We start from the raw sequence: 12,999 nt of genomic DNA on the forward strand, positions 1-12,999 counted from the left end.
GGTTTACCAGTGCTATAGTCTCTAACCGATATGATCACGAGCCCAGGAAAGGTGCTGTAGCCGATGTCGTGCTGTTAGCAAACCCACTTGCATCGGTCGTCTGCTGGCATAGCCCACTAATGCCAAATTTCGCCACACTGTCCTACCGGATACGTTCGTCGTTCGTCCCGCACTGATTTCTGGGGTTATTTCAAGCAGTGAGAATACGGAAATGCCGCTGCTCTCGATTGTTAAGTGAAGTCCGTCGGCCACTGCGTTGTCTGTGGTGAGAGGTAATGCGTGAAATTTGGTATTCTCGGTGTACTCCTGACACTGTGGATCTCAGACTATTGAATAACGATTTCCGAAATGGAATCTCCCATGCGTCTAACTCCTACTACCATTCCGCGTTCAAAGTCTGTTACTTCCGATGTGCGGCCACAATCACGTCGAAAACCTTTTCACATGAATCACCTGAGTACAAATAACAGTTCCGCCAATTCACAACCCTTTTATACCATGTATACAACGTTGCCCGCAGCTCGTGGTCGTGCGGTAGCGTTCTCGCTTCCCACGCCCGGGTCCCTGGTTCGATTCCCGGCGGGGTCAGGGATTTTCTCTGCCTCGTGATGACTGGGTGTTGTGTGATGTCCTTAGGTTAGTTAGGTTTAAGTAGTTCTAAGTTCTAGGGGACTGATGACCATAGCTGTTAAGTCCCATAGTGCTCAGAGCCATTTGAAGCCATTTTGTACGAGGTAACACCGCCATCTGTATATATGCTTATCGCTATCACATGACTTATGTGACCTCAGCGTGTAATTCGATACGTTGGCAGAGAAACTCAGCAATTCGAATGCACGGGCCAGCTAGCGTAGCAGTTTAAGTCTTTGGAGCAGGGTGGTCAGTCGCTCAGTGTTTGTTTACTTCTGAGCGACGCGAAGTGCGCGCCCCACGGCCGCCGCAGGGTGGCGACGCTAGTGGGCGCTGCGGCCGGGGATCGATGCCCCCTCCCCCTCCGGCTCCTACTGTGCGCCGCCCCTCCCGCGGCTACCCCAGCCACCTGCGCGCCGCGACTCCGCCGCCGCCTCCGCCGCCGCCGCCGCCGGCGCCAGCTCAGTGCAGCCGGACGCTCGACACAGCCTGCCAGCCCTGTGCGATGTGGCCGCGCGGCCCACGGCCACACGCTGCGCGGGTCGCCAAGCCAGCCCGCGGGCACTCCGTCTGACTGCGCCCGCCGCAGATCTCAAGCGTTAATTGGATACGGCGATCGCGCGACGCGACTCCTGCCACGGTCGCCGCCGGCGTCGCTGTGACACGTCGCGGTCGCACTTGTCACGAGTGAAACGGACCGTGCGCGTAAACCAGTCAGCCGACTGACCCGATTACACCACGCCGGCTGCTGCGGCTTTCGACCGGCGAGTCCAGCGGATTCCCGCGCCACGTACCCTGTCCCCCCTCCTCCACGCCCCTCCCAACCCTTCGCGGCCGTACCCCCTCCTACGGCTCCCCTCCACTGCCAGAGTGGTGCTGGAGCACGTGGCGCGCGAGTTGCAGAAGCACCGCCGCTTCGCGAAGCGCAGTGTCTACACGGCTGCCGCAACACGCAGCGGCAGGTGTTAGTAAACCCCGACGCTTCCACTGCAATTCCTAAAATGCACGTTTTGGACTGCACACTGCTGACAGGAGCATCATACTTTGTTTCACTGTAAGAGAAGGCGAAGTGATCCAATTTAATTCCTGGCGATTTTGAACAAATGGGTGTGCACAGTATGTTGGCAGCAACTGAACGTTATTTTGATAAGCTGTAGATCTCTCTCTTGCTTTGTCATCGAAAACGACTGCAGACTGAAATGCCTAGGAGACAATTCTTAACACCGAGCAACTACTACGTCAGTAGCTTTTTTTGCTGGTATTACTAGCTCTGCGATACATCTCCACCTGGCAATGTGCTAGATTAACAATAGTGACGACGCTAGACGCTTGCAGCATATATTGGGTAGCAGACCTGTTTCAGTGATGCTGGAGAGATAGCTAGGAGGGAAATAGCTACAAAGAAAAGACCTCCGCACAGTTGTATTACTGTCGAATAGAAGCGAAAAAGTGCTAAGCTGTTTACAACGCACAATGCGTCGGAGTTGATCATGGGAAGGGCAGAGACAGTATACAGAGTTCTGCAGCGTAGTTTGAGATAGGTGTGAACCCCTGGAATGCTGGGAACTCGGCGAAGAGCGTGCTGAGCGGTGTGCCATGGAGGACGCCAAGCGTTCCTCCGCCAACAATGGTTTTCTGCGCGACGCGGAGAAAGAGACACTGCTGAGGGACGGTGGGTCGAGGCCTGCGGCCGGCGGAGGCGGCGCGCCTGCCCCCGCAGTCAAGTACGCTCCCGCGGGGGCGGTTGGAGCGGCAAGCGTCGTAGTGGTGACGGCGGGAGGCGGCGCCGGCGCCGGCGGAAGCGGAGGCGGCGGCCACACGGTGCTGGAGCGTTGCCTCGCGGCTGCCGTGTTAGCGCTGTTCGTCGCCTGCCTCGCCTTCTTGGCGCTCGCCGCGCTATCTTGGTCCTCCTGCCAGCGCACAGGTAGGCCTAGCATTGCCTAGCCTAATCTATGTTAGTCTAGCCTTTACACGCTGCATGCCCGCACCCGACACCTGCCCGCTGATGGTGCAGTCACCTCTGGCACTGCGAGCTCAAGGTCAAAGTCGTGTCACGTGATCTTTGGGGAGACACGTTATTTCTTGTGCAACTGGTGGAGCGAAGGAGAAGTGGTTGTAATAGAATATTCTTCTTTTATAACTGTCTTTTTGGTTTATTTAACCATACAAGCAACAGCTTTATTCGAGTTGAAAACTATTTGCAAATAATAATCAATAAAACTGTTAAATATATTACGTACTGGCTATTGCAATTACTGAGTATGGATATTCCTGGAAATTGTGTTAGGATGCATATTTCGGCTTCTCATTGCCACTTCGCCCACGTTTAAGGTGTGAAACATGAAATTATAATAAATAATATGGAATGTAGTCGAATTAAATCAGATGGTGCTGAGGGGATTAGAATAGGAAATGAGACACTTAAAGTAGTATATGAGGTTTGCTATTTGGGGAACAAAATAATTGATGATGGTCGAAGTAGAGAGGATATAAAATGTAGGCTTGCAATGGCAAGGAAAGCGTTTCTGAAGAAGAGAAATTTGTTAACATCGAGTATAGATATAAGTTCAGGAAGTCATTTCTGAAAGTATTGGTGTGGAGTGTAGTCCGTGACACCAGCGAAACATAGATCATAAATAGTTTAGATAAGAAGAGAATAGAAGCTTTCGAAAGGTAGTGCTATAGAAGAATGCTGAAGATTAGGTGGGTGGATGACGTAATTAGTGAGGAGGTACTGAATAGAATTGGGGAAAAGAGGACTCCTTGGCACAACCTGACTAAAAGAAGGTATCGGTTGGTAGGACACGTTCTGAGGCATCAGATCACCAATTTAACATTGGAACGGTTTTCTATTAAAACGGACTCTGAGAAAGAAAACAAAACATCACATTGTTGCCCATACAACTTTTTAAAAATTATACATGTACGGAAATTGTGTGTGTGTGTGTGTGTGTGTGTGTGTGTGAATTCCTAAGGGACCAGACAGCTAAGGTCATCGGTCCGTAGACTTACAATACTTAAACTAAATTACGCTAAGAACAACACACAGACACACACAGGCCCGAGGGAGGACTCGAACCTCCAGTAGGAGGGGCCGCGCAATCCGTGACATGGCGCCTCAAACCACGCGGACACACAGCGCGGTGAAACTGTTGTCTAAATGTTTGAAAGCCCAGCTATGGTAGTTAGCACCGACTGCGAGAAAGGATACGGAGACGTACATTTTCACAGCACAGCTGAGGGCAACATAACATTTTATTTCTCGCGCTCGGTTTTAACAGAAAACCTGTACGTTGGGGGATATATGATGATGATGATGATGATGATGATGATGATGATGATGTCCCATACTCTGAGGAGAGTAGGGGGACGATGCGGGAGACCCGCACCGCCGACTAGGCAAGGCCCTAGCGGAGGTGGTTTGCCATTGCCTTACTCCGACCGTAATGGGAATGAATGATGATGACGATGATGATGATGATCACACAACAACAACCAGTCATCTCGAGGCAGAGAAAATCCCTGGCCCCGCCGGGAAGCGAGAACGCTACCGCAAGACCACGAACTGCGGACTGGGGGATATTCAGCCGGACGTAGGATATATACACTACTGGCCATTAAAATTGCTACACCACGAAGATGACGAGCTACAGACGCGAAATTTAACAGACAGGAAGAAGATGCTGTGACATGCAAATGATTAGCATTTCAGAGCATTCACACAAGGTTGGCGCCGGTGGCGACACCTACAACTTGTTGACATGAGGAAAGTTTCCAACCGATTTCTCATACACAAACAGCAGTTGACCGGCGTTGCCTGGTGAAACGTTATTGTGATGCCTCGTGTAAGGAGGAGAAATGCGTTCCATCACGTTTCCGACTTTGATAAAGATCGGATTGTAGCCTATCGCGATTGCGGTTTATCGTATCGCGACATTGCTGCTCGCGTTGGTCGAGAGCCAATGACTGTTAGCAGAATATGCAATCGGTGGGTTCAGGAGGGTAATACGGAACGCCGTGCTGGATCCCAACGGCCTCGTATCACTAGCAGTCGAGATGACAGGCATCTTATCCGCATGGCTGTAACGGATCGTGCAGCCACGTCTCGATCCCTGAGTCAACAGATGGGGACGTTTGCAAGACAACAACCATCTGCACGAACAGATCGACGACGTTTGCAGCAGCATGAACTATCAGCTCGGAGACCGTGGCTGCGGTTACACTTCACGCTGCATCACAGACAGGAGCGCCTGCGATAGTGTACTGAACGACGAACCTGGGTGCACGAGTGGCAAAACGTCATTTTTTCGGATGAATCCAGGTAATGTTTACCGCATCATGATGATCGCATCCGTGTTTGGCGACATCGCGGTGAACGCACATTAAAAGCGTGTATTCGTCATCGCCATACTGGCGTATCACGCGGCGTGATGGTATGGGGTGCCATTGGTTACACGTCTCGGTCACCTCTTGTTCGCATTGACGGCACTTTGAACAGTGGACGTTACATTTCAGATGTGTTACGACCCGTGGCTCTACCTCTCATTCGATCCCTGCGAAGTCTTACATTTGAGCAAGATAATGCACGACCGCATGTTGCAGGTCCTGTACGGGCCTTTCTGGATACATAAAATGTTCGACTGCTGCCCTGGCCAGCACATTCTCCAGATCTCTCATGAACTGAAAAGTCTGGTCCATGGTGGCCGAGCAACTGGCTCGTCACAATGCGCCAGTCACTACTCTTGATGAACTGTTGTACCGTGTTGAAGATGCATGGGCAGCTATACCTGTACACACCATCCAAACTCTGTTAATGCCCAGGCGTATCAAGGCCGTTATTACGTCCAGAGGTGCGTTTTGGGTACTGATTTCTCAGGATCTATTGCCGGCCGGTGTGGCCGTGCGGTCTAGGCGCTTCAGTCCGGGGCCGCGTGACCGCTCCGGTCGCAGGTTCGAATCCTGCCTCGGGCGTGGATGTGTGTGATGTCCTTAGGTTAGTTAGGTTTAATTAGTTCTAAGTTCTAGGGGACTGATGACCACAGATGTTAAGTTCCATAGTGCTCAGAGCCATTTGAATCATTTCTCAGGATCTATGTACCCAAATTGCGTGAAAATGTAATTACATGTCAGTTCTAGTATAATATCTTTGTCCAATGAATACCGTTTATCATCTGCATTTCTTCTTGGTGTAGCAATTTTAATGGCCAGTAGTGTATATATCTCTTACGTCCGCCCGAAACTCCTTAGTAGTGTATTCTATAAAAATATGAGCAAATCGATTAAGAGCCTCTTGTGGTTTTGCTAGCAATGTTCCCAGGATGTCCGTTCCAAGTATCAGGTGTGTTTTCTCAGATATATTTGCAATGTCGTTTTGCTTTGTGTAGCTGGCTCAGCACATCTTTCATGCAACGCCCAGTGTCGATGGAAGGCGTCGGTTTGTTTCCCGTTCGATAGAGTGGCCCCACGTTAGTCTAGTGCGATATTTGTTTTATCGTTATCTATAACGGGGACAGTAGATTCCGAAGAATAAGTAGCACCGTAGCAGCGACAGGATAGCTTTGGCCAGCGCGGGCTGCTACAGCCATGCAAACAGTGCTACTGAGTTGCTACTGGATTGCTGTTTATTCTATGTGTTTTACTGTCTCTATGGTACATATCGATAAAAGAAATATCGCACTGGACTAATCTGGGATCGTAAAAGTCCTCTTTAAAAATCATTTTATTGGTAACGGAAAAGACATGGCACTTCCCGTTGACACTGAACGTCGCGTGAAAGATTTGTTGAGCGCTATTTGTTTGGCTGACGCCTGCTACACAATGTAAGAAGGAAATTGCAAATAACTGCTGAAACACCAGAGAAAAAGCGCCTGAAGACTCTTGGGGGAGACGCTCTGTATAACCTACGGCCATCTGAATTTTAATTAGAGTATCTTGTATAAATTTGAAGTAAATCGCTTGCCAAGACTACTCTGCAGAAGTTTCGCTGGGAAGCCCTTACACATCTTCCATTCGGTCCCAATCTCTCCATACACGTTTTCCATATTTTTGGATCCGTGAAGAAACACATTCGAGGCCGTCGATTTGCTACAGATGAAGAGGTGCATATCTTTGTAGAATCACGGTTCCGTAGGTAGCCGTAAACATATTTCTGTTAAGACAGTGACCGTCTTGCCATACAATAGGATAAATGTATCAACAGCTATTTCGATTACGTTTGAGGTAGTGCACAGTTTACTTTCGTTTTCTCTGTTTGTCTCGTTTTCATTTGACTGTCCGTTAATAGATGAACAAAAGATGGGAGATATGATACTGGGAGAAGAATTGAACCAAGCCCTGGAAGACCTCCATCCAAAAAACGCCCCCTCGGGTAGATGACATTCCTTCTGTGTTATTGGTATCCTTGGCGCAGACAGCCATGAGAAAACTATTCAACATGGTGTGCAAGATCTTTGACACAGATGAAGTACCCTCAGAGTTCAAGAAGAACGTAATACACTCCTGGAAATGGAAAAAAGAACACATTGACACCGGTGTGTCAGACCCACCATACTTGCTCCGGACACTGCGAGAGGGCTGTACAAGCAATGATCACACGCACGGCACAGCGGACACACCAGGAACCGCGGTGTTGGCCGTCGAATGGCGCTAGCTGCGCAGCATTTGTGCACCGCCGCCGTCAGTGTCAGTCAGTTTGCCGTGGCATACGGAGCTCCATCGCAGTCTTTAACACTGGTAGCATGCCGCGACAGCGTGGACATGAACCGTATGTGCAGTTGACGGACTTTGAGCGAGGGCGTATAGTGGGCATGCGGGAGGCCGGGTGGACGTACCGCCGAATTGCTCAACACGTGGGGCGTGAGGTCTCCACAGTACATCGATGTTGTCGCCAGTGGTCGGCGGAAGGTGCACGTGCCCGTCGACCTGGGACCGGACCGCAGCGACGCACGGATGCACGCCAAGACCGTAGGATCGTACGCAGTGCCGTAGGGGACCGCACCGCCACTTCCCAGCAAATTAGGGACACTGTTGCTCCTGGGGTATCGGCGAGGACCATTCGCAACCGTCTCCATGAAGCTGGGCTACGGTCCCGCACACCGTTAGGCCGTCTTCCGCTCACGCCCCAACATCGTGCAGCCCGCCTCCAGTGGTGTCGCGACAGGCGTGAATGGAGGGACGAATGGAGACGTGTCGTCTTCAGCGATGAGAGTCGCTTCTGCCTTGGTGCCAATGATGGTCGTATGCGTGTTTGGCGCCGTGCAGGTGAGCGCCACAATCAGGACTGCATACGACCGAGGCACACAGGGCCAACACCCGGCATCATGGTGTGGGGAGCGATCTCCTACACTGGCCGTACACCACTGGTGATCGTCGAGGGGACACTGAATAGTGCACGGTACATCCAAACCGTCATCGAACCCATCGTTCTACCATTCCTAGACCGGCAAGGGAACTTGCTGTTCCAACAGGACAATGCACGTCCGCATGTATCCCGTGCCACCCAACGTGCTGTAGAAGGTGTAAGTCAACTACCCTGGCCAGCAAGATCTCCGGATCTGTCCCCCATTGAGCATGTTTGGGACTGGATGAAGCGTCGTCTCACGCGGTCTGCACGTCCAGCACGAACGCTGGTCCAACTGAGGCGCCAGGTGGAAATGGCATGGCAAGCCGTTCCACAGGACTACATCCAGCATCTCTACGATCGTCTCCATGGGAGAATAGCAGCCTGCATTGCTGCGAAAGGTGGATATACACTGTACTAGTGCCGACATTGTGCATGCTCTGTTGCCTGTGTCTATGTGCCTGTGGTTCTGTCAGTGTGATCATGTGATGTATCTGACCCCAGGAATGTGTCAATAAAGTTTCCCCTTCCTGGGACAATGAATTCACGGTGTTCTTATTTCAATTTACAGGAGTGTAATTCCAATATCAAAGAAAGAAGATGCTGACAGATGTGAATGCTACCGAACTATAAGTTTAGTAAATATTTTTTGGAAATACTGAGTTGAAATATTTACAGAACAATTGAAAAAACAGGCAGAAGCCGACCTCGCAGAAGATCAGTTTCGGTTCCTCAGAAAAGTAGGAACACGCGAGGCCATTCTACATCTGCGACTTATTTTAGAAGATAGTGTAAAGAAACTCAAACATCCACCTTTAGCGTTTGTGAATCGAGGGAAATTGTTTGACAATATCGACTTAAATATATTCTTTGAAATTTTAAAGTGAAAGAGATAAAAGACAGGGAGCGGAACGTTATTTACAAACTGTACAGAAACCTCGCTGCAGCTATAGTAGCTGAAGGACTTGAATAGGAAGGAGTTGTTGAGAAGAGGGTGAGACAGAATTGTAGCCAATCCGCTGTATTACTCAATCTGTGTATCGAACAAGAAGTAAAGGAAACCAAAGATAAATGCAGAGAGTGAATTAAAGTTGAGGGGGAAGAAAACAAACTTTGAGGTTTGCCGACTACATCGTAATTATGTCAAAAACAGCAAAGCACTTGGAAGAACAGTTGAAGAGAATGCGTAATGTTTTGAAAAGTAGTTTTAAGACGAACATCAGCAAAAGGAAAAATGAATCAATCGATGCTGAGGGAATTAATTAGGAAATGATACATTCAGATTAGTAGATAGGTTTTGTAATGTGGACAGAAAAATAACGGATGATGCTCAAGAAGAGAGGATATAAAATGCACAGGTCCGAACAGCAGAATACAACACTCAAGTGAAAAATGAGTTGGAGAATAGCGCCAAAAAATTGCGACTATGATTAACTGTGGAAGTGGGACTTAAAAGAGATTGTCGCGTTAGAACAATATCAAAAATAAATCTGCATTTTTATGCTCACATATTTTCTGTGGTGTACGGTTTATAGCCTCTAGTCTAGCTTGCGCATGTTCAGTTATACGGGTGGTTGCTGAATGAAGTAAAGGGATATTTGGATACTCAGACAAGCAGTACTTTAGATGGAGCCTGATTCACCTATTCTGAGTATGTAAACTGTAAACTTCTGAATATTCATTGTTATACATCAGAAAATCCACATCAATGCGTTGAGCAGACTTTGCATGGTGAAAAGGTTGGTGATTTGTTCGCAATTTCAGGGGCAGTTTTATTTTGGCTGCCCTGTACTAGCAATAAATAATATGTACGAGATTCAGTGTTTCTCTGAAAGTTTTACTAAGGTTGTCTTCTTGGGTTAGCTCTCCAATAAAAACATTGGTTTGCAGCAACGTGTGGACAAGATTCCAGCTCATCATTTTGAGCTGATATTAGAGTCAGGCATCACATAAAAATGACTTGACGCTTCGTAATTCTCCACTAAGGATTAAAAGGATTACAAATATTTGTGATCATGCGGTAGCGTTCTCGCTTCCCACGCCCGGGTTCCCGGGTTCGATTCCCGGCGGGGTCAGGGATTTTCTCTGCCTCGTGATGGCTGGGTGTTGTGTGGTGTCCTTAGGTTAGTTAGGTTTAAGTAGTTCTAAGCTCTAGGGGACTGATGACCATAGATGTTAAGTCCCATAGTGCTCAGAGACATTTGATTACAAATATTTAATTTATTTGTAATTAGCAGTTCTTTCCACACATCACGTAGTTTTCTTACTCTTGACTTATAACTTACAGCCAGTGTTACTACACTGCACTTGACTAAATACATTTTCGAATTACGTGAGGTCATGGTTAGAATTAAAGGTTCTGTGTTAGAGTCCCGGTTCGGCACGCAGCTTTACTCCCCCTGGATGTTTCAAAATAGCGCACACTCTGCTTCAGAGCGAAAGATGAACTCATCTGCAGGAGCAGCCTGAGAACATAGCCTGATCTTTCCCTAATCCTCCTAAATGGATGGCAGTCGGAACTGACTAAGATGATTTCAAGGGCGAGTAATTTTCTTATTATGGCTGGTGCTTTCCAGCGCCCACTGCAGAGAAATTTTTAAAAATCCTGGCAGAAGCAACAGCTATTTATGGGCCGTCTTCAGACAGGTTTCATGTGGCCGGCGTGGACTTCCTCTCCTATGCCAGCCTCTTCATCTCAGAGTAGCACTTACATCCAACATCCTAAGTTATGTGTTGGTATATTCCAGACTCTGTCTTCCCCTATAGTTTTTACTCTCTATAACTCCCTCTAGTATCATGGTGTTATTCGCTGATGTCTTATCATCCTGTCTCTTCTTCTTCTTCTTCTTCTTCTTCTTCTTCTTCTTCTTGTCGGTTTTATACATATATTCCTCTCCCCGCCGGCTCTGCAGAGAATGTAGTCATTCCTTACTTTCAATAGTCCCGTTAATTTACAAATTCGTCGATTCTTTTCTTTTCTTGCTTTCTCACAGACCATGATTCACTCCCATACAGTGTGTAAGAAGACTTTAGATTTTATGTTAGTAACGCCACGTAGTGCTCTGTATGAAAATCGCTGACTGCGCTGTGTACAGTCTGTGGCTGGTTGGACTCATTGTTGGAATATTCGCTAGTGTAGCGTTGGGCAGTTGGATGTGAACAGCGCGTAGCGTTGGGCAGTTGGATGTGAGCCATCAGCAGTGGTGGATGTGGGGAGAGAGATGCCACAGTTTTGAGAGGTTACTATGAGCGGACGATCTGGACGTGTGGTGGGAGCAGTATTACGCCATGTGAGACATTCTCCTGCGCTTGTATGGGACCTGTGATAGTAACTGAAGACACGCCGACAGCTTCATGCTTGAGGTCTTCTCCGACGGCGATGTCATCCTTCAGCAGTATAATTGTCCGTGTCGCGGAGTCAGAAGCGTTCTACTATGGTTTGACGAGCATTCTAACACACGTTGATGTCTCGGCGATCAAATTCGCCTGATGTAAATCCTATGGAACCCAACTGGGTCACTATCGGGCACCATCACCGCATAAGCAAATCAGCGGCCCGTTATTTACGCGAATTACATGACTAGTGCGTACACGTCTAATGCCACTTGTCTCCTCAAATCTACCAACAAACTGTCGGATGCCTAATATGTAGAATCAGTGATATATTTCGTTCCAAAGACGAACAAAGAAGCTACTAAGCAGGTGGTCATAATATTTTGGCTCATCAGTGCACATTGATCTGATAGTATAGCAGAGGAGAGACTTAATCCGGGCCCGCCAATGAATGTTTCCGGTAAAATCCGCGGAGCCGTAAGAAGTGTAATTGGTCTTGCAAGACTCATAACGATACAAGTGTGCGTGAGTTCTGGCCGCGACCCCGAGAGAAATTTCGCGCGACGTCACGTAGGCTCCAGCTTACACACTAAATTAATCTCCAGGTTGCTAAAGGAATGCTTCAATGTGAGAAAAAAAAAAACACAGTAATCATTGGAACATGGACATGTCCCATACTATCCAAATCCGGATGTGAAGGCTTTCACTGATCATCGATCGAACTTAAGCGTATAACATGGGTGATCAGCAAGAGTCCGATTAAAATTACTTGACAGGTGACGTCTGTCAGTTGCCGGTACAGTGTTGCCACATCGGCTGCCACATAGGTTACACACAAATGCTGTTAATGTATAACGCGGAGCCACGTTCGAAGCGCCCGCCGCACAGTACGATGGAAATTCGAGGGCGCTGTCGATAGCTGATTTTAAGTGACCAATGACTGAACTGCGGTAGACGACGAGTATTGTAACCCCCAGTTGAAACATATGCCCTAACCTCAACACAACCTCGTGACGTGCAACACCTTCGAGAAAACGGCGATCAACAATCTGCGGCAGAAGTAAAATCGCGAACGCTTTGTTCACGGCGATTAAAGCTAATCTCCACGAGCAAACTAAAAAAAAGGAAAAAAAAACCGGTTTCAATGCTAAAGGCAGGGTGAAATTTCTCACCATCATTGGTTACTTGAAACTATCCTCACATGGTTACAAGAGTTGCCACATTACCAAACGATGAATATTCCTGGTCAGCATTTGATTGCAGGTTACAGGCGACACAGGCAGATTCCAAACGCAAACAGAATGATAGGAAGAAAAATAACAGCAAATAAAAAGGCAATATGATGATTAAGATGATGCGGAAAAGTATTAGAAATAAAGAAACGTATTTAAACCAGTTAATTGAATGAAAATAATAATCAAAGTCTTTTGATTAAATTCAGAAGTAAAAATAATTTCGCTGTATGTGACGAGATTTGAATCTACGACCTTCTACACGTCAGGGGTATATGCTAACCACTGCACTGTGCCACTACATTGAATAAAACTCTTGTATTAATACTCTGGTGCCGGCCGCTGTGGACGAGTGGTTCTAGGCGCTTCAGTCCCGAACCGCGCAGCTGCTACGCTCGCAGGTTCGAATCCTGCCTCGGGCATGGATGTGTGTGATGTCCTTAGGTTACTTAGGTTTAAGTAGTT

General features: G+C 47.9%; 1 protein-coding gene across 1 annotated transcript in view; it reads left to right on the plus strand.

Annotated features, from left to right (window-relative positions):
- The first annotated feature begins 1,323 nt into the window (after positions 1–1,323).
- LOC126253174 (neprilysin-1-like) overlaps positions 1,324–12,999 on the plus strand; it is a 615,357-nt gene continuing 603,681 nt past the window's right edge. The window contains exon 1 of the mRNA XM_049954333.1: positions 1,324–2,554. Coding sequence (XP_049810290.1) covers positions 2,227–2,554 — 328 coding nt within the window. The 5' untranslated portion in view covers positions 1,324–2,226. The remainder of the gene's footprint in view (positions 2,555–12,999) is intronic.

The sequence above is a fragment of the Schistocerca nitens genome, chromosome 4, assembly GCF_023898315.1.
Source record: "Schistocerca nitens isolate TAMUIC-IGC-003100 chromosome 4, iqSchNite1.1, whole genome shotgun sequence".
NCBI lineage: Eukaryota > Metazoa > Arthropoda > Insecta > Orthoptera > Acrididae > Schistocerca > Schistocerca nitens.